The sequence below is a fragment of the Helobdella robusta genome (genome assembly GCF_000326865.2).
Source record: "Helobdella robusta unplaced genomic scaffold HELROscaffold_17, whole genome shotgun sequence".
Lineage (NCBI taxonomy): Eukaryota > Metazoa > Annelida > Clitellata > Rhynchobdellida > Glossiphoniidae > Helobdella > Helobdella robusta.
The window spans coordinates 2001449-2024405 of NW_008703942.1; the positions used below are offsets into that span (position 1 = coordinate 2001449).

The window sequence follows — 22957 nt, forward strand, 5'->3', positions numbered from 1 at the left end:
AAGTTCAAATTTTTGTATTATAATCATTCAATGTTCAACGGACTGTTGGTTCAATTTTTGCAGTTTATTTATTTATTTTATTCATAACAGAGTTGTTAATTTTCTGCTGTTGAAGTTTGTGTTGCCAAATGTAAGCAACATCTGCAAACTAGAAAATCTAACGTTCAAAAAGCATCTCACTCATGTATGTATGCCACACAAACTTTAAAAAAATTCCAGAAAATTTTCTTTTTGAAACCAACGAAACCGCCCGTTAAATATAACTTCAGATAATTTTGTAAAGCAAAACTTTGAGATAATTTTGTAAAGCAAAACTTCTACTCGGCTTTAACTTAATGTTTCTGCTAGTTTGTGTAATTATCGCAAATGTCTGGTCATTACCATTATCTACCTTGAATCGTTCAGATTTTATTATCATACCGGCGTGAAGCTGAATGTTGTACTTTTTTGAGATGAACGCAAAATTGATTCGCTTTTTTGCTCTTGAAATTTCATTTCAATAAATTGTCCAACACATGCACTGAAATGCAGTCATCTCCGTAACAAGATCTATTGCATGGAACCACGCGCAGACATTTTTACAAAAACACAAAGGTCAAGGTTGAAAAATGCTGAGCTAAATAAATGAAAAAATTAAAATTGGCAATTGAAATAGTTGTTAAAAATGTTGAAAATTATAATTAGATGCGACTTAAACAAAAAAACAACAAAAATAAATGATGCTAATTTCACGGAGTTCATGCTAATATTATGCAAAGTGGCTTCTAAAATGGCAGATGGGTAGTCGTAAAGATGAGTTCAAACGCCGTTAAAAGATCAATCAAAAAGTTGCAGAAACTTTTTACTTTCTACGTTTATAAATGGAGCATAATTATTTAGAAAAATGGCTTTAATATCTACCAAGCATTTTACTTGAATGAGTTAAGATTTTGATAAAGATATAAGATTAGTAGCATTTAGCATGAAAGTATGCAAGCACGGTTAATATGCAACTCCTCGTTGAGTTTTGTGTAGATCCTGGCAAACAGGAATATGTAATTCTGGAGACATATAATCTCCAGCTGTATTTATATTTGAAATGTAATATGCATTCAATGAAAATGTAACTGAGTGTCGACTGTCTTTGTGCATCAATTTACAAGCTGCCCTCGGTCCGCTGAACAAACGTTCTGTCAAAAAATTATAACTCCATGCATTTTTATATGTGGTTCAAAATATTTCATACACACACGCACACACACACACAGACGCCTAACACGCAAGTTGGAAAATGTTGAAAACACTTTGAGATCACTAATTAAATTCGTAGTGTAACAAAGCCTACAGTTCAGTTGACAAAAGAAACTTCATTATTGTGCACAAAGTGTACAAAACGTACTCAAGAATGAAATGAGATGAAGAATCATTGTTGTACCGTTGAGCTGCGTTTTTTGAAAACATGTAAAAACAGCCTTCTCATGTACATTTCATGTTTTAAATTTGTATAAAATGTTTAATTAATCCCAAAGCATTCGGTTTATGTTGCGAGTAATATTGCATGAATATTTTAGAGGATCTTTTCATGCATTGTTAAAATGAGCTCGGATTGCTCACTATCTTCTCAAAAAAGTTCTAATGAACTTTTTGCAAAATATGTTACTTAAACATCAGACTATCATACACATTTTCACATTTTATGGGCGTATTACAGCAGTTGAAGTTTAAACTTACAAATTTGTGCAACAATTTACGAGCTATTATTACTTATATTTTATATGATAACTATTTTTAAAAGTTCCTTGTAAACTTATTTTCTAATTGACTCATTTAAAATTTTCAAAACACTCAGACCCTAGTTCGAGTTTGTTTTAGAACGGGCATGATCGTTGTTCAGCCGCCCTCGCCGACACAATGTAACATTTTTGTGAAGAACGCAAAGTCGCTATAATTTCACGGCTCCATCACCACGCAGATATTATCACATCACATTCTAAGAAGCTTAATTCTTGAAGGAAACTTTCGTACATGGAATATCTTTGAGTTATGAGGCGCACATTTTGATGCTGAACATAAATTCACATCAGCAAAATCTTGAATACAGCGCTAGTTGTAAATTGAAAAGAGCTTAAAAAAGATTTTCAAAGATTATATTTAGTTTCTATCAAATTGTTATAACAGTCAGCAAAGTAACAAACTCATTTAAAGAGGTTCACATTTGGCTGGTGAACAATTTCGGTTGAAATTTCATACATTATCATCATTCTACGTGAAGTTGTGAGTATGCGAATGGAAAATAAAATAAATATAAGGGTTTTACGCGATTTGCAAAACTTAAAATAGATAACTTCTGAAAGAATATTATTGCAAAAAAAGTTTCAACTGAAAAATTTAAATGCAATCAAATAGCAATTAAAATCAATTTAAACTGCCTGAAAGAGTCTCGTAAAAAAGAATGTTAATTAATTTAAGTAGAAAAAAATTAGGCTCCTTGTGAAAACACATCAATTCTGAAAGCACGAAGTATTGAAAAAAATGATAATAAGAATAAATAATTAAACTGGAAAAAAGCATTAAGCATTAAAAACTGCAAAGTTGCTGAATAAACTGCTTTTTTACCTTCAGAATGTTTTCAAAGCATCAATCTTCCCTATACAGTGTTTTTTTGTTCTAAAAAATCAACTCTTGACTATTTTTTTGTGCTTCATTAAAATAAATTAAAAATGTACTAATTCTATGTCAGTAAACAAATGTTTCAATATTTCTTACGTTCAACAACAATGTTTTGAAGCCGTTCATAACTTTTGGGGTTCTAATTTAAAATAACTCCACACATATGTTATACACATATCGTTGTGAACTTTTCTTTATATATCATGGTGACAACCTTATATTATTATTTGCATTTTTCACTTGCCTGTCCCCACAAGTTAACCACAAAGACTCGCACATACACTTACATATGTATTGACATGCGTTTTGACACGCGCGTCCACCTAGAATGTTTGTATAAAAACACTTTTACTCACCTCACACAAAAAAACACACTTAAATTTATCTACACACACACACCACATACTCACACACACCCACACACACACCCACAAACACACACACACCCACAAACACACACCACACACACACACTCACACACATACATATATATATATATATATATATATATATATATATATACATATGCATTACCACGATAAAACAACACATTCAAAATTAGTGGCAGTTCGACATTGAGCAGATGACATGTGCTCTCTTTAACCAAGTGTTCCTGTTCATTTCATCCAAAACTTCACTCAGTTACAAATTGCCTAAGCAAGGAGCACGTGAATATTTCATTCACACACCACTTCTCGCGAAATTCATTCATTCATTCAATTGTCTTTTGAAAATATTTTTTGATCAAATTGACCTTTTGGCCTATTTATTTGAAGTTGCTCTGTCCTTACTATTAATTTTACTTAAATCAAACAATTTTATTTGACGTTTCATTAGAAATGGAGTTCGGTGAAGATGTATTAAAATGTGCGAAACAAATCTAGGCAGGTGTTGAATTTTTTGCTTCTGGAGATCATAGAAAAAGAAATGAACATATTCATTGCGGAAAAGGATTTTTTTGTGACGTTCCACACGTCAAAGCAAATATAACATCCATGAAAATTTGATTATGAAAAGTTGTTTGTTTTCAATAAAAAAATTTCTTGTAGTTGACGCTCGGGTCATCGTCAATTTTGGTTTCAGATTTTTGTATTTTGTGTTTCTTTCAATCGTATCAATCATTTATAAAAAGATTATATCATGCACAAAAGGCTATCATCCCTTAAATAACTTATCAATCAATCAATCAATCAATCATTGAATGAAGTATTCGTGATTGCGTAAGAATTATTTAACTTTAATTTGAAATTTAAATGAAGATGTCTTTTGATGATACCGTAGTTTCTTCAATTATTCATCCCGTTAAAAGTATACTAATCTTTAAATTTTTTTAAGTTTCTTAACCAATCAGTCAATTACGCAAATACCGTAATTTTTTTTAATTAGCCAGTCATGCCAAAATATTCTTTAAACCAATTGTCCACCACATTTTTCTATCACTATCCAAACATCGTCACCACCACCACCACCACCATCATCATTTCCTGAATGATTATCCTCATTATCAAACATCAAGTTGTCATGAAATGATGATGAGGGCGGATGATGGTGATGATGATGATGATCGTATCGGATTGAGGCTTACTAAGATAATCTCTAATGAAAATTACTTCGTTACGTTCAACGCCTGTCCGCTGCTCGCCTCTTCAGTTTCATGCGAAACTGCCGCACGTTTTTGCAATCCAGTGTTCGTACAATTGCATATAAAATACTTCAAAAAAAAATCCCGTAACGCGTTAACTTTTCATAGAACTTTTTACGATTATTAATGATATCGAACAAAGGTTTGCGGTTGATTTAATAAAAAATTATTTAATCAAATAAAAAATAAAACAGATTTGAATTCGAATGAATGGAATGTAAATATAAAAAGCTACTTCGCAAATAATTAATCGTGTGACGGTTTAAACATGACGCTGTCCAGTTTGTCAGGATACAAAATTTCAACCACTGATGCAAATATAATAAGATGAAAATAAAACACACAAATTTAATATGTTGAAACTATAAACAAATAGCCAGTCTTATTAATTTTTTTAGATAATTTCATTTGATTAGCTAGAAATACATAGTTGAATTGAAAATTGTGATCTTCAAAAAACATTAACCACATGAAAAGTATAGATTAAAAATCGAAACAGCATTAACACGCTATTCATTGCTATTCTGCGTGTGGCGAACTTGCAACGTGCTACCAACCTTCTGGAACAGCTCGTTAAGAATCACATGCGGCATTTGGACCTAGTTTAATTCACTTCGGGAAACAATTCACAATAAAACATTCAAAAAATCTTTTAATCTGGAATGTTTATAATGAAGAAACAAACTAAGCAATCGAAAAATTGGTTAGTAACTCAAATTGGACCATATTGATAAAACTGTCATTCAAGAAGTTTATAATACGGAAAACACAGTGACATTTCTGGATAATTATATTCTATGCGTGGACATTTCTGGATAATTATATTCTATGCGTGGAAAGAATTTAACGAAGAGGAATGAGAGAATGATGGTGATGATGTGGCTTGGTGATGATGATGGCTTGGTGATCATGATCATGATGATGATGATGGCATGGTGATGATGAGGATATCGATGATGACGAGGGTCATAATACAGAAAAAGACATTGTTGAGGATGACAGAGATGAAGATGAGGACGAAGATGGTAATGATGATGATGATGATGACGACGACGATGACGAAGATGGTAATGATGATGATGATGATGATGATGATGACGACGACGATGACGAAGATGGTAATGATGATGATGATGATGATGATGATGACGACGACGATGACGAAGATGGTAATGATGATGATGATGATGATGATGATGACGACGACGATGACGAAGATGGTAATGATGATGTAGATAGATGATGACGACCACAATGATGATAACAGTGCTGATGATGACGATGCAGATGATGATGACAAAAAACACAATAATGAAAATGAGAGCGATGATATAAGGTGATTTGTTACAAACAAATGAATGGTGATGGCGAGGACGACGATGACGATGGTGGTGAAATCGATGATAATGATGACGATAATGAAGATGTCTATGAAACAGATTGTCCACAATGGTGATGATGATGGTGGTTGCTGTTGAATAATTCATCAGCTTCTCAGCCGAACACTTCATCTCGTGTATATATAACGTCCGTTTATAAGTGTTCCGTCACACGCACACATCTTTGAACAACACTGCACGCACAAAACGTTGCACGAGTACATACAATGCGTACCGAAACAAATTGTACTTGCATATACACCCGCACAATCATCACATTCACGCACTCTCATACGGGCACACGCCTTGCTTATGCTTCAATATTAAATGGCAGCTATTATGCAAAAAATAAATGCATATAAATTATCGGTAGGTGGTTGAACACGGGTTTTGTTCTTTTTGTGCATTTGCTGGTACTGCCTTGTATGTTTTCAAGTTTGCTTGCAAAAATAAGCAATTGTATTCTTTGTGCATGTTTGTGCATGTGAGTATATCACGTGTGTGCGTGTATGAGCGTTTGTTTGTAAGCAATCTCATGGTAGGTCGTCATTCAGTCACATCGAAGGAGTTCCTATTTTAATTTTTGAACTCTTGAACGCTCAAATTTGTTCGCCTCCTTGTTAGAAATTTGTGATCTGCTGTGTTGGTGCTTTTTGCGTTCTTTGTTGCACGCTGTCATGTTAAGACAAATATATAACAAATTTGGTGTTATCAATTCTAGGCATTGAAATAAATGTATTATATTTACATAGATAACATTCAGACGTCGTTTTGAATAATTGCATTAAAAATGTATAACAATTTATCAGACACCTATCTAACTGAGACATTTTAAGATTGGGTTGTGGTGTAGACTTTTTAAACGTGAAAGCCAGATCTTTCATTTTAAAATATTTAAATTTCAATTTAAACATCAATTCACTGATTTCGTCTGTAATGAATATTATATTAATGTTCGTATTTTCAACTCTATTAAATAATGCATACTGTTGACACATGTGTAAGTGTGTATATATGTATTATATGTGTGTGTATGCGTGTATATGTATATGTGTATATATGAATGTGTTGTATTTGTGTATGCGTGTGTGTGTGTGTGTGTATGCATGAGTGTGTGTGTGTGTGTGTATGCACGTGTATGCACTTGTGTGTGTGTATGCATGTGTGAGTGTGTTTGTTTGGTGTGAGTGTGTGTGTTTTGTTTCAGCAGTTGTTTGCTCAACCTCCGCTGACTTGTGGAGTAACAACGTTAGTACGTGGAAATGAATTACAGTAATGGGTCTCAGTGGTCCGTCAAACCAACCAATTCCCATGACTATGATATGATGGCGGTAGGTGGAGTATTGATTGATGATGACGATGATGACGATGACCGTTATGTTGGTGGTTGTGATGTAGAAGATAATGACGTGCTAATGACGATGATCATGTTAATGGTATTTAATAACTTTGATAAATTAACGTCTGCTTTGAATTGTTAAAAATGCTTTCAAGGTCTGCGTTATTTGAGTTATAGTTTTACAATATTACAAATTGTTCAATCATTCTGAACATCAAATTACAATACTTTTCATAAACAAAAAAGTAATTTTTCGTCAAATCATTCAACACCTTATTGTCCAAAAAATAAAATTATCTCAGCAATTTGTGTGTTAATTTGGTTAATTCAAAGGAGAAATTAACATTATTCACTTAAATGTATTATGCTTGTACAAATGATTTCGGTAAAGTTAAAAAATAAATAATTTGAAAAAATGAAAAGTTGCCAATGACTTGTAACTTGAAATTGGGCTTTCTATTCATTTTTCTCACGTCAGGATGTCATAAAATTATTCTTGGCAAATGCAATCCCATACAAAGTCAAACCAAAATAGACAAACAAGTTTAAAAAGGGTTTACCAAAAAATTAAACACAGTTTTTCTATCACATCTTCATCATCTTCTGAACCACCACCATCATCACCCTTATCGTTGTTTTTCTTTCTGCATTCATTAGTTACCCAACTCAGACCGCCCAGCCAACCAACCAGCTAGCAAGCCTACATTCAGTTAAGATGCCATCATCAATGAAGAGAAAGTTCATTGTACGTTTAATTGCTCTATTATTCGTTCAGCTAGAAGAAAAATAAATTTGTAAAATTAACAGCACAAAAAGTTGTTTGCAAGTTTTCAAATGAAGGAACAGAGGACGCGCTAAAAAACACACACGCACACATCTTGGCAGAAAAACTCACATAAAAAACATATGCTCCGATGCATTGAGGTTCACACCACACACACACACACAACACAAACACACGCACTCTACACGCGTTCCACATACACTTTACACTCAGACACAAACCAAAAGAAAACAAAGAGGCACACACACAAACATAGAGTGACGCAAGCAAACAATTTTCAAATCACTGTCACACCCCAACAGAAAAAAAATTCAACAGACCCACTAATTCAATTAAAAAACAATCACAAACAAAAAAACAAACGAACAAACAAACAAATCAACAAACAGACGAACAGGCACTGACTCAGTACAAAATCCGTTAAAAACGAACCAGTCATCTCCTTCAAAAGTCAAACTTTACATTTCACTCGTCAACAACTTCTCGACACGCGTGTGACGAACATTATTTTGGCGGCCACGTGTAACAGCAGACGTTAAAGCGATGCTTCCAAGCAAGGAACGGTTAATAATGCAAAATTTCCAAATGATAATTTCTGCACATGCTTTACAAATCTTTTCTTCGTTTGCACACGTTTGCAGCTCAGCATAGAGGTCGCTGAGGTTTCGATAGAAACGTCGACCGGGATTTCTTATTGAATTGATTTTAATGAGAATTTTTTTCAGGATTACTTAGCAAAAAACATTAAGGGATCAGGCAACAAAGAAATCATAGAATCATCAACTCATTAATTTATTTTAAAAACATTTTTTCAAGTATAATATTTAAAACCGGAAATTTTTCAAGGTTCATAGTGCTAAAACCTTTACATTGACATCATTAAAAACCAACCCATTTAGCATGTGACTCAGCACAAAACGTACCACGGTTAAACGTGCAACACTTCTTCAGAGTGTGATTGATAGTTTGCAGATATAATGAAATTAAATAACAAAATTATGATTCTTTCTGTAGAATGAATCATAATTACAACAAAAGTAATTATACAACTCTAATTTATTTCATCCAATAACTTATTTGTAACTATATTTTCAACAAATTGCAACCAACAACCGCACAGTAGCAATGATTTTATTGGCAGCCCTGCGACCGATATGTATCATTTTCTCGATCATCATATTAACGATAAAAATAAGACCAATGATTTACCATTAACTGATGACCAGACCACAATACGTCTTTTGAATTTTTTCTAAAAATATTCAAATTCAACAACAATAGTAATAAAAATATAAAAAATTAAAAGCCCTGTTCAAGCTGATTAAAGATTCAATCATTTTTTCGAAGAAAACTCGAGGGATATAATGACGTGAAAGAAGAAATTTGAACTACGAAGTTCTCTACGCACGGATGCTGTAATTGGATTGCAGAAAACTAGGAACCAATTGCTTGAACATTTCTTCAACACAATGCATGCAACAAATTTTGCTTGGGATAAACTATCATTTCAACAAATTAGCCTTATTTGAAATTTAATTTAAATTGAAATCCTACCCAGTTCAAAGCATATATTTATTTCTTTTTTTGCAATAAAGATAGATAATAACTATCCAAATCTCTATTGTTTAAAAACCACAAGGTTTATTCAAGTATGTTAGGTTGTTGAGTATGCACTCACGACACCTTGCACTGAGTTTAGTGCCACGCTTTCACGTAATGCTCTTTAAAAAAATTTGATCACACTGTTGAAATTGAGGTGGATGCAACAAAAAAATCCAAAGTGCAATTTAATTCGATTCAAGAGTAAAAGAACCTGTTTTGTGCTGTTTTCCTTTATGAGCTTAACATTATCAAGCTTGCTAACATGCATTTGTGGTCAAATTTAATGAAAACATTCGTGGCTGCTGTGCCGTAGGTGTTTATCATAATGCCAGAAAGACTGAAATATGGACGATTAATTAAGAATTTGCATTTATTGATTGATAATATTAAAACTGTTTAAAACAATTGATGCATTTAAGCGGTCAGTTAGTTGATGTTGGTGGTTTTGATCTAGACCTTTCGTTGTCTCATCATCGATTGTAAAATATAAAACATGTTTGGCTCCGGCCACCTAGCTATTGAAAAGTTTTTATTGTCAACGAAACTCGAAACGTTTGCCCTGCTCTGCGGCGAATCCAAAATTTTTAATGATGGTGAATATTTGAAACTAACAGTTTCTGTTAGTTTATAAGCCGGTAAAAATGTTGAACATATTTTGCTCAACACAGCCAATTGTTGAGCTAGTGAAAAAAAAATTAAAATTTCTTGAAAATGTCTTCCAATTTTATTTTTAACAGTTTTGAAATTTCATAGTTGCCCTTATGGAATTCTCATGTTCTCCTCTCTTGGTTCGCCATTCTTTGTAAGAATTTTTTAATATATGTTTTTAAATATTAACAGTCCAGAATCTAAAAATAACTAGTTTTTTTATAATAAACGTGAAGCAATAAATATTGATTTGTTTGTATAGTGTAAATGATAGTATAGTATAGGTATTTGTATTTAAGATACAGGCCTAAGCTACGATAATTACCATCTGATTGTAAGCAAAAATTATATATAATTAAATATCAAACAAATCAGTTCAACAAAAAGTATGTCTATCTAATTGTTCAATAATAAAACGTTTAGCGAATAAAATTTGATTTAAAAGTTTAATTACAAATAAAATAAAATTTGTTGATTGTTGAAGAAAAAAATTGAAAATGTAATATTTAATAAATATGTCGCAATAATTAGGAACCGAAAATGCGCCAAACAAAAAATTCCAAAAATGATTTTTTGATTGAACGTATGACGAAATAATTGGATAAACTGAATAGAATGATTTAATTGAAGAAGTGAAGTGAGACTACAAAGCGTTACTAACCTTCAGATGGCCTTGGCAACCAAGCTTTCTGCTAAATAATTTATTCCATCATAAATATTCATTTACAAATTTACTGTTCCACTTATTTTTGTGTGTTTTATTTAAAAAAAAATATTTATCAACTTTTATTAAAAACAAAACTCTCTAGTTTTTATATATACAAATATGTATGGGTAGGGTATAGGGTATAGGGTATGTCATTCATACAAATATGTATACATATCAACTTTATCAAATTACTTTGCTGACTTGTTGGTTGTAGTTCTCAATGTTGGAGATGTTGCTTTCACGGTTAATGAAGCCATCCTCGTCGATGTTGTCTGCACCATCCTCATCAACGATGACGTCATCAATGATGTCATCCATCATGTCTTCTTCTTTTTTTCTTCCAGACTTTGCCCGTTTTTGTCGGTAGTTCTTCAGCGAATATCGAATCATCTGCAACTAAAGTTCGGTTAGTTGATGTTATTTGGAATCAAGTATTTCTTTGGCAAAAAAAATCCTTAGACATAATTTACCAAAAAATTGTTTTTTTCTTAAACTGTTGGATGAAGTTGAACAAATGAAATAATTTTATAGAATCAATTTAAGTTTAATTGGCCTCAAATTTAAACAGAAGCATATACAAACTTGAGCTTTCACGCTCTCTTCCTTCAGAGTATTCAGTAGTACGTTTGTGCTGCACAGACTGCTGAGGGCGATTGTTTCAACGTTATTTCTGATGAATTGTGTTACGAAATACTCATTATTATCACCGTTCTATATCTGTCTATTATGGCTGAGGCAAACAGTTTTAGTCCTTGTCTGTTTTGCCTTAGATAAACTACTTTTTCTAAAATAATTGTTCGCATTGCTATAAAACTGTTTCACGGATGGATACATTGTCACTTTAAGAAGAATTACACCAAAAAATCTCCAAAGTTTCGTCACATACGCGCATACACATGTTCATTGTATTATTACATTCTTACATACTTGCAGACTGCGTTATAAATATTCTATGTTGGTTGTACATATTCGGATGGAAATAGTTGTTAACATGTGAAGAGGTTGACTTATGGATTTTTACGTGCTGTTTTTTATTTTTTTATTAGCGCATTGGGTGATAAGGCGCCGTTGAACGTGTTTTGCACGCGCACAGAAGCTGCATTACAAGTTGGGTTGCGCTCGTAGATGCTCTGCAGCTCACAAATTTATGCTTTGTTGTTGTTTCATTGCTCGGCCGGCTTGTACTATTTACGACACTACCACAAACACCAAAAACAGTAAAACACTTGCTAATCGCAGTTGGTTTACACTGAATTGACTTGTGTGAAGGTTTATAATTTATTTTAAATTTAATTACTCTGATCACGTGTGTATGTGTGTGTGTGCTTTGTGTCAGTTTGGGTCCCATCTGTGTGTTGTGCATTCAAGAACGTGCATGTGTAACTACTGAACGCATAGCAATTTGTAGAGGTTGGATCTTTTTGTTGGTGTTCATTTTACGTTGTTGTGTGTGCTGTAAATGTTTATGTTCTCGTGTAAAACAGCTTTTGTAATGTTTATCAAAGAAAGCCATTAAGAGAACCAAATAGAACACATGTTAAGATAATTTCTTTATAGATTTTCATCAAATGTTTTTCAAACATGTGACATGATTTTAAAAAATGCAAAAGACGAGCCTGTTTTCTTTGAAAGCCTCACTCTTCTTCATCGTGCTACTTGCGACAAACTGGTTGCTGGTCAGACGGGCACGCAAATCTTTTTCTTTCCTCTCCAATATCTTCACGCTCTGCTCGTTGCACATCAGTTTTTGTACCTAAAAAATAATTTAATTTAAGACAATGAAATGAAAGGAATAACCAAAAATTTGTTTTTTATATTTTAAATATTATTCAAATGCATATAAGAAACTTTAACACTTTTTATACATATGTAGATGCAAAAACTATTTTTTTTGCCCACCGTTCAGATATTTTTAGTTAGAAACAAAATATCTGCAGTTGCAATGTAACATGAGCATGCCTGGCACGTGATAACATGTTGAAATGATGTTTGTTTGAATGCCTCCATGTTGGCTGTTGTGCTGAATATTTTCACGCATTTTTTTGTTATGTAATCTTCATTCCGTGTTCGGATCATTTACTTTCTATCTGAATGTACTCTAACGTCTGTCAGCTTCGTATTTGAATGGTTTCACTAAGCCTATAAACATTGATTAGCTAAGTTCTGAAGCGAAAAAAATTTTAATTTTTAAGAATTTTCAATGTTTGCCAGAATTAAAGTAAAAAATTATTTAATGTAAATTGGATTTTTAATAAGAAAAACTTAAACGATGTTTCTGAAGCAGAACATGAAGCAGAAGCACTAACAACTCTTTCAACTGTATTTAACTTTAAAATAATTTAATCTGTCTGTTGCTATTCAGACTAAAAAGAATGTTAACTTTAACTCGTTACAAAGAATATAATGAAATAAAATCTAAATGGTGGAAAAGAGAAAGACAGACAGACAGACAGAGGATGAGAGAGAAAGAGACAGAGGGAGAGAGAGAGAAAAAGAGGAAAAGAGAAGTTAAAAGTCTTGGAATGTTGGAAAAAGGAGGACATGGTGATGAGAAGTAGGAGGCAGGTGAGTGTATGATAGCGAGTAAATGCTCATGAAATGAATAAGACTGGCTTGGTCTGCTCTTAATTGAAATTGAAGGCCACGTCAGATTCTCATTATAAGCAGAGCACATAGAAGCATTTGGCAAGCGCATGATTTAAAATGCTCCCCTTCCTCCGTGCTATCAGGTTAATGTCGGCTTCATGAAATATGAATGCTGAGTTATTTCATTAGGATAGAAAAAAACTATTTTTTGTAATATTTAAATACATGGAAACCGTAAAATTTCATCATAACGAAAAGGACTTGTAATTTCTATGTAACTACGTTTTGAATTCTCTATGGTATGGTAAAGGGAGTAACTCTTTTGCGTTAGCTTCAGAGGTTTCAACGACAAACACACGCAGCGTACATGAATACTCGTGCAAACCACGCATCATACACATTGCATATGATAGGCGGGGATCTCTTTGTATTCGAACCCAGTCAATGCAATAGCAAGACCAGGCGCCTTTAACCATTGAGCCATCACACCGCTCAGCATCGTAAAGTTTCAAATGAATGCATGTTTGAATATATTGTTATAACGGCGAGAATGATCGAATTACGCTGCATTATTGGTTATCCAATTTATTGTTATCTTAGCTACATTTGTTATCTTTTGATAGAAGATTGTAAAAGGACATCGTAAAAATCCACCGTTCAGAAACAGAAGTCAGTCAAGTTTGCATGTCAGGTTTCCAACAGAGAAAGCGAAGTCGTTTATGTGAATTATGACGTTGCTTAGATTTGTTCGATGTTTCTTTCTATTACTGTTGGCATTTAAATAAACGTTCAACAAAGTTTGCGTTTGAAGCAGTTGTGTTCATTTATCGGAAACCTTGAACTTACGTGATAATGAAAACTTGACGATCGTTGGAAGCTACAGCGCTTCTGTTGGATATATAGAGATCTTAGAAGTTATAACATTGGTGTTGGTAGTTACAAGCGTTAAGGGTTCTAAGAATATGCTTCCTTATTATAAATGTTTCAATTTTTGAAAAGCTGGTAGTATTGCTTGTTATCTGAGATATGTGTTAAAGAAATGGCAAAAAATAATGAAAATTATAAATAAAATTAAAATTTATTAAACAGCAAAAATTATTTTTTGAAAATGAAATATTATTTTATTTGCTGCTCTTCATGCGTTGCGTTCCTGACGTAAAAATATAAAAATGTAAAAGTTGACAGATGTGACATAAGGGAGGTAATAAAATATTCACGTCTATTTATTTCGAAAGTTTCAGAATCACATTTCTTTCTGCCTACTGTTGCTGCTTGTAATGGAAAACAAAAGTTTCAAGCATTTATTGCCATCGAGCACTTCCTGAAATATAAAAAATGATTTTTTCCTGATGACAACAGGGAAAAATATGAATATACTCTATTATTCATTCATACTGGCGTCATCCCATCTAACAAAAAGCATAGCATCGCCAAATAACGTTCGGCAATAATGGCAGTGGACAAATTGAATAACTCCTCTGAATTGGGTGTAGTTATTCCAAACAGTTTGCAACTCGTTCAACAAAATATTGCTAGTGAGACATCGATGAAATTGTTTGAAATAACAAAAAAATGAAAATTTCCATCCAATTAAAATACTGCTCTTAAAACGATTTTGAAAATGTTGTTGAAAAAATCAAAAGGAAAAGATTTTTTGAAGCCAAAACTGATTACCGCCAAAAAATTACTTAGAATTTTAAGCTGAAACGTTGTTAACCGCTATCAAAGTTAAAAAAATTATATGAAAAACCTGTTAAATAAATGTTTCATTTTGTTAAATAAAAAATAAAATATTTCATTACTTCATTACATAAAACTCAATTCAGAAACTGTAAATACCGTTCATCCCAAGAAGGTGATTTTTGCTGCGTAATGGTTAATTTATGATATATAATCAAAGTTGTCTTCACTTGAATGAAACGTTTTTAGAAACATTTCAACGTAGAGTGTGTTACTTTTTAACGTTCCTCTCATGTTTCTTTTACCTTTACGGTACTTAAATGACAATTGTAAATTTCAATTGTCAATGTCGATAGTTTTGTGTGGTTTTTGAAAGAAAAATAAAACTTGTTACCGGACGAATATGAGATGGTTCAAAATTATTGTTTATTGCTAAGTCAGCAGCTACAAGGTCAAGGTAGAAACAAAAATAGCAAAATTAAAGTTGAAAGCGGTTTCTAAGTATGATAACATCGTAAAAACTACAACAGTAACACCATAACAACGGTGAGAAACATTTGCATCGTAATTCATCGCAACAACAAAACAACTGCAACAACAAAGTACCAACAACAATACAACCACAATTTCATTAAGTGTAAAATTTTCCACATATGTATGGAGCAGTGCTAAGACATGTAAACCAAAACGCAATTAAAATTACGACGACCTGTTTCGCGAAACTCTCCATGTTTTCTGGCACCCTGATTTCAACTTTTCTTCTCTTCAAATTGTAAAACAACTGACGAGATATCAGACATTTGCAGTTCACATTTTTGAAGTTGTTCTTTTTTGAATCTTTCACGTCCATGTTGTTGTTGTTGTTTTTGTTGTTGTTGTTGTTGTCATCAAAAGTGTTTATCCGAGACGTTAGAAGTTGAGCAATGGAGTCGTATGTCTGTCGTTGGGATATGTTCAGCTCATCCGTCTGGTGTTTAAAATTCCATTGAAATATTTATCATTTTATTCAACTGACTTGCTTTCTAATACGAATTTATAATGATTTTTTTTAATTTCAAAATTTAAGCTCAAAAATTAAAAAAAGGAGAGTGAAATAAAATTTTAAAAAGGTTTAAATTACAAAAATTAATTTGCCATCTCAATATTACAATTCACATTTAATTAATATCAAAAATAATAAAATTTTTAATGCCATTTTATGTTTTCAATAATAAACATTTCAAAACTTTCGTTCGTAAGTTTAAAAAAATGCAGGGTGATAAAATTTGAAAATTTTCAGAATTGCTTGAACACGAACGTAAACCTTTTGAATGAGGTAGACCATCTGCTGTTCGATACAACTTCGAAGCTGTTGGTTCAAACTGAAGTGCATGCGGTTGAACTTCTAGAATGTGGAATGTGGAACGTTTAACAAATAATGGATTACGTAACGTGACTGTGTGTGTGTATGTGTGTGTGTGTGTGTGTGTGTGCGTGTGTGTGTGCGTGTGTGTGTGAGCACTGAAGTTGAGTAAGTTTGATTTGTATTGAAACAACTTCAGCGAAAGATTTCGTAAATTAATGCTGATGTACGTGCTTTTTAAAATTTTTACTCTCAATTGAATTAGTGTCTCAAATAGCAAACGCATACTTGATTGCATTGGGGAGAAATCACTATTTCAGCTAGATGATTTTCATATTTTTATTTGACTGGTCAATTGAAAATTCTGAAGAATAATAACCATTAAAAGAACAAATTAGGATAAAATTGCCTTAAAAACAATCAAATAATAAAAAAATATAACCATATAAAAATCAAAATAAAAATTTGATAAATTTGTAAATGAATGAAAAAACAACTAAAAATGAAGAAAAGAATAAATAGATACACTTGAACTCGACCTGAACAATCTTCGTCCTAACTTCGTTGTTGTGGACGTTCAAAATGGCGTCCACCTTGCTCAACTCCAGCGCGTACTCATTATGTAATAGGGCGTTTGACTCTTGCTCGGGTTTGTCCGTGCGGTTTTCAACTACACTGATGTTGTTTCTGTTGTTGTTTGTGTCAGTTCCAGTTTGGTTTACATTAGTAGTCGCGTTATTGTCGTTTGCAGTGTTGTTGAAATTGTGGCTGGGTGGTTGATGGTAGGTGTGGAAGAAGTGGGGATCCTGAAACAAATTCGTCTGCACCTGAAATGTATTGATGTTTCGATGATTTTAATAACCACCAAATTTACTCAATCTATGATAGTTTGCCTTAAACCACGCTTAGTCAATTATTGATAGCTATTTGTAAATCTAAAAAATATTTACTATTTAACAGCTATTATTTATTCCCAAAGCTGCCCAATTCTTGTAATGAAATTGTATTTCTACTGTACAATTCTTGTAATGAATTGATTAAAAACTGTTAATATAGTTATTAATTTGTTGTTATATATATATATATATGTGTGTGTGTGTGTGTGTGTTTGTGTTACGATCGCTACGTCTGATAACATTTTAAATATTATCATTAGTTCGCTCGTGGTCCTATAATTGCACTTGAATTATTGTGAAAAGAGTAATATATTCTAGTGGATGCAATGAGTGGCGATGACGATGAATGAGATAATTATCTTTCCGCTCATCTTTAAAGTGCATCTCATTTTTTTCCTCTAAATGTCGTCACAACCATCATTAATTTTGTTTTTTTCTAAATTTTTTGTACAAACACTTAACCTCTGACTTAATCGTGACAAAATTAAAATCTATATTCACATAAATTTAAATAAATATTTAAGTGAATCGGCCACCGAGTTAGCTCAGTCGGTAGGTAGAAGTGTCATACCACGCACTGTGTGTGTACGTGCGTCGTGCGATGTGGATAGTGCAACCTTGGTGGCACTATGATTTAATTATAAGTATAGAACGACACATAAATAGCTCCGTGTTTGACAGAGTTGCATCATAAAAATTAGCATACGTAAATACATTCATTCATTTATTTAAAATATCCGATTGAAACACTGGGAGTAAAAACAATCCTGAGTTTAGTGGAATATTCACGAATAAGTACAAATAAGTTCTTTTTCTTAACTTCGATTCTATTTATTGATAACAAACTCATAAAATATGGTAATGAAAGAATAAATGTTTATAAAATTTCAGACCAAGTATGTTGAAAACAATTTTGTAAAAAATTAAACCAATTTTCACTAATGTATGTAATTAAATATTCAAAAAATTATTAACAATTAAGCAGGTATGTCAAATAAGGTAAAAAATAAAACACAAAAACAAAATACAAAAACCTTGAGGAAGTGATCCAAACTGCTGGAGAGGAATGCCTGCACCTCCGTGATGACCTCACCCAGACCCACCGAGGTCTTCCTCCCCTCTTGCGCCATCTTCATCAACTTCAACGAAGAACCCTGACTGATGAATGACGCCAGGTCTCTGTAGTTCTTTTCATTTAGTGTTGGTGTCATTTTAAATTTGTTCCATAAATGAAACACACAATAAAAATAGAGTTATTTAGTCTAAAATATATTCAAAAAGTATTATAATTATAAAAAAAACATGTTGAGTGCACCAAATTTGTGTTTAATAAAACTTCAGGTTTTACTCCCAAATCAAGAAATTGGAAATGCAACATGCTTTAGTGCAACAGCGTACATCAGACAATCTAAAATGTTTTCAATAAGTTGAATACGAGGCCACAAATTTTTCACGCGATTTTTAAATCATTAAAAAAATGATAAAAATATTTGAATTTAAAATATGTTGAAGAGTAGATTTTATTAATAATATAAATAATGATAAGAACTACTACTACTTCTAATACTACTACTACTACTGCAACTACTACTACTACTACTATTATTATTATTATTATTACTATTACTACTACTACTTCTATTTAACAACAACAACTCCTACTACTTCATATACTGCTATTATTACTATTTTTAATAATTTAATAAACTGAATAAAAGCAGTGTTCCCATAGTGTGATAATAAGTGCTATGGCAAATACTAAGTTGCCTTAGAAACCAATTGATAGGCCAATCTCGTGTTAAAAATGGCTTCAGTGAAAGGGAAAGTTTCTGAGAAAAATTTAAATGATTGAATTGAACTGCAATTTCTAATGTTTAGTGTCAAGGGATTCCAAATGTATAAAGAGGAATGTTAAAATGCACGCTTTGTAATGCTGTTTGTTGTGTTTTGTTTAAGGCTTACTGGAGCACGTTGAGGTCGAACGTGTATGTTATTAGTGTTTCCGTTTTGTAGACTTTTGAGATAGAAATACTTGTGAATGATAAAATAATGCTTGAGAGTTATGACGAAAAGTTTGAAACAAAAAGAAAAAGTTGCCAGTAGAGTTCAGTTAAGTTTTGTGAAGCTGACGATGTATGACGAGGTATGCCATCTTCATTGATTATCATTCTGATCGTTCAATTTACAATGTTTTAAAAGAATATTGGTTATTCCGAGATAATGTTAAATGTTTTCTGAGTTACCAAATTCCAGTATTTCAGTTTTGGCCATATTGAAAATTGAACTAGATTGCCAGTTCAGTAAATGAAAGCAATCAGATGTGACATCTCTTTTTGATAAAACCCTGACATATTTCAACAATTGAAGTCATATGAAGAGAAACTGTGTAATATTTTTTCTTAGTTTATTCCAATAGTTTTGAGTGTATTTAACACTGGATGTACATCGTCACCTTATCAATTAGTTGTAGTGATGTAAGGCTGTGTAATAAGTTGATGGACTGGAAAGAGCTTAGTGTGATGAATTGCAGTATGGTTGATTCAACCAGCTGGCTGTAAAAGCATTTCAATACTGTCAATGTTTAATGGCAAGCAAAAGTTTAACAGTTGAAAAAATTATATTACGATGCATTATGTTAAGTTTGTAAAACAACACTCATAGAAAAATATTTAGAGCTAGAAAACAAAAATTTAAACTTTAAAATTATAAAATACTTAATGCCAACATATTTATTCAACATTAAAAATAAATTCATTTAGAAAAAAATTTATTTAAAATAATTTAAAATCTTTTGAACTAAAATATATTTACAACATTGTGATTAATTTTTCAAACGGTTAATTAAATAAAAAATTAAAAAAAAAACGTTAAGACGGAGATGCTTAATTTATTTCAAAATTTCAAAAGAGGTAACGAACGGTGAACCATAATTAAAATTTTCATTGAACATAAACAACAAACAGGACAAATTTCAATTTTGAAATAATAAAAGTTTATATAAAAAAAAGTTTACCGATGAAATCATTTTTAAATCACCGGAGAACATGTAGTAAGGTTAAAAAATAGTTCGAATGTTCCTAAACGATGTCATTATGATGCAGTAAAAGTGATAAACATTGAATTTTTAATTACCAAACAGGCAAATAATGTAAATTTATTTAAATTAATAATAAACTGAATAGAAATGAAAAAGTAGATGGGACACCAACCGCCGACTGCGTCGTTAGCATGTCCAGCATTAACACGATGACCTCCATGAACGAGTGGTAATCGTAACATTTTACTGCTTTGTCGCTGCGAGGTAGCAAGTTAATTGAGATTATATGAGATTGTGTGGGGAGCATGTGAAAAGGATGTTTGAATAATGAATGCCTTTAACCCGCGTCCCTTTCAACTAATGTCTTAAACTTTGCTCTAACAATTCTAACGATGCTCTGCATGGTGTCGTGTTCACATGATACGCTTACGCACGCACGCATGGATTTTGAAAGTGATTTACTAAATTAAATTAAAAAATTATTCACAAAATTATATGAATTTGCTACATAATTTTTACACAAATATATTAACGAAAGTAACAAAACTATATAACAAAAAACAAACTTTTTCAAAGCCATATTGAAACCATTATTTTAAAAACCATTTAAACGTTTTGCAAAACCACACAAAAGAAATATCATAAAACAATGAGATAAATCCTGAAATAATCTTACTCTGCGGGCTGACAGTTCATAAATTGCCAGTGGTCCTGGAAGAACGTGCAGGCAAGATTGTGAAGGGAGTTGGAAAAAGTGCTGTAGAGTTCCGTCACTCGTCTGCTCAGGTCCGCGTCTAATCAACATCATTTCGATTCTCATTATTCCATTGTTACACATTTTTATTATTCACATTATTTATAATAATTATATATATTATTTCATTATTATTTATTATTATTTTAATATTATTTATGTAAAAATTTAATTTTGTTAGGGCATGATTTTATTTGCGTTGTTGGAAAAGTTTATTTACGGGTTCAGAGAATTCTGAAATTAATTTTTAAAAAGGAAATTTTTTTTCAAAGTTCACTTAAATTTTATAATGGAAAATTTTTTAACGTCTCGAATACAGAATGTTTCAAATATTTGCACGGATCTCCACTTCGACAAACATTCATGTTCATGTTCGTGTTCATGTTCATGTTCGTGTTCATGTTTATGTTCCTGTTCAAGTTCATATGTCAGGACGATCATGTGTTGTTGTGTACGTACCAGCTGTTCATCTTAATAAATGGATCAGGCAGTTAAAGGCCCACATGAAAAAATTTAATAACCCCGTTATGAAGAAGGAGCACGTCGAATCAAAATGAGTTTCCCTCTGTTTGCATTTATATGATCACGTCTGATACTCCATAAAAATTAATTATTTTAAATTCTGAAATAAATAGATCTGTTAGATTTTTCAGAACTATTGAAGTTTTTCAATCTTAACAGTCTTTAAAAATTTGTCCATTTCCCGTGAAAAAATGTAAATCTAAGGGTGAAAACTAGAATTTTAAATTAGTTATTTGTTTCGGCACGTTTAAAAGCTGGCATACATTTAAAAACTCTTTTTCACGAATGACCGATCAAAAAACATCAAACTTACACAAACTCAGTAACTCAAACACATCTACACCACAAGACTCACTGAGCAGATAAATTTATTTGAACATCTGACATCTTGAGATAAAAGTTGCATGGCTTTTTAAAAAATGCCTTTTCATTTAAATGTGAAATTTATTTGAAGGTTTAAAAATTTGGTTATCTACGCATTGTTAATACCGTAAGGCTCTTCGCTGTACACGTTTGTGATATTTCGAAGTTTGTTTGATTTCTCCTTAAATTTCCACTGCTTCTTTGAAATTGTATTTTTTTTTTAATTAAACCTTCTCATTTTTTGTTGCTATCTTTTTTCTTTTTTTTTCCATCCTTCTCTAGATCTTTCTCTTCTTTTTCTTCCACTCTACTATTTTCTTGCACTCCATTTTCTTGTTCTCAATGTAGAATACTGATAATTAACTTTAACAGAAAAAATATACCTTTTTATTCCCACGTCTCCATCCCACCGCTATTTCTGTTAAAACAGTTAAATTATATCTATTAAACCATTTAAACAAAATATGTCAGTGTGGCCAAAAACCAATCATCCACGGCAACATCAAACTTTCAACAGATTTGTTACATTGAGAGCTGACACTTTTGCACTTTTGATTTAGGTTTTAATGAATGTTTTGTGTTTTTCTTTTTTTTTGTTGTTTGGTAGTAGACAGAGTGGATTTAGAGTCTGCAATATTCTCAATCATTTCCTAACTCCAAAAAAATTAACTCTAAATATGATGACATGTAAGATGCACTTTTAAAATCACATAGCGTGTAAAAGAGGACAGACAAACAAACAGACCGAAAGACAGACAAACAGATAGACAGAAAGACAGACAGACAGACAAACAGATAGGCAAGCAGACAACTCGCATGCAACAACAAGGGATAAGCAATAAATGTCAATTAATGTTAAACCCGTGTTACCTGGTACCTCCCACGCTGACGTTGCATACTTTATATTCGCTCGCATTATATTTTAAATGAAGAGTGTTCTTAGTTTCACAAAAACACACACACAACACTCTTTCACACCACACACACACACACACACACACACACACACACACACGCAAGCGCTC

The 22957-nt window shown here is 32.1% G+C and overlaps 2 protein-coding genes across 2 annotated transcripts; both read right to left on the reverse strand.

Annotated features, from left to right (window-relative positions):
- Window positions 1-10935: 10935 nt before the first annotated feature.
- HELRODRAFT_170203 (hypothetical protein) lies at window positions 10936-12493 on the reverse strand (the record flags this gene model as incomplete). The annotated part of the gene is made up of 3 exons (XM_009016035.1): window positions 10936-11148; window positions 11335-11422; window positions 12420-12493. 3 exons carry the CDS (start codon window positions 12491-12493, stop codon window positions 10936-10938), a joined length of 375 nt encoding a protein of 124 aa, XP_009014283.1.
- Window positions 12494-15649: 3156 nt separating this feature from the next.
- Window positions 15650-18467, reverse strand: HELRODRAFT_170204 (hypothetical protein; the record flags this gene model as incomplete). The annotated part of the gene is made up of 4 exons (XM_009016036.1): window positions 15650-15985; window positions 16322-16402; window positions 16900-17187; window positions 18291-18467. 4 exons carry the CDS (start codon window positions 18465-18467, stop codon window positions 15650-15652), a joined length of 882 nt encoding a protein of 293 aa, XP_009014284.1.
- Between the last annotated feature and the right edge of the window lie 4490 nt (window positions 18468-22957).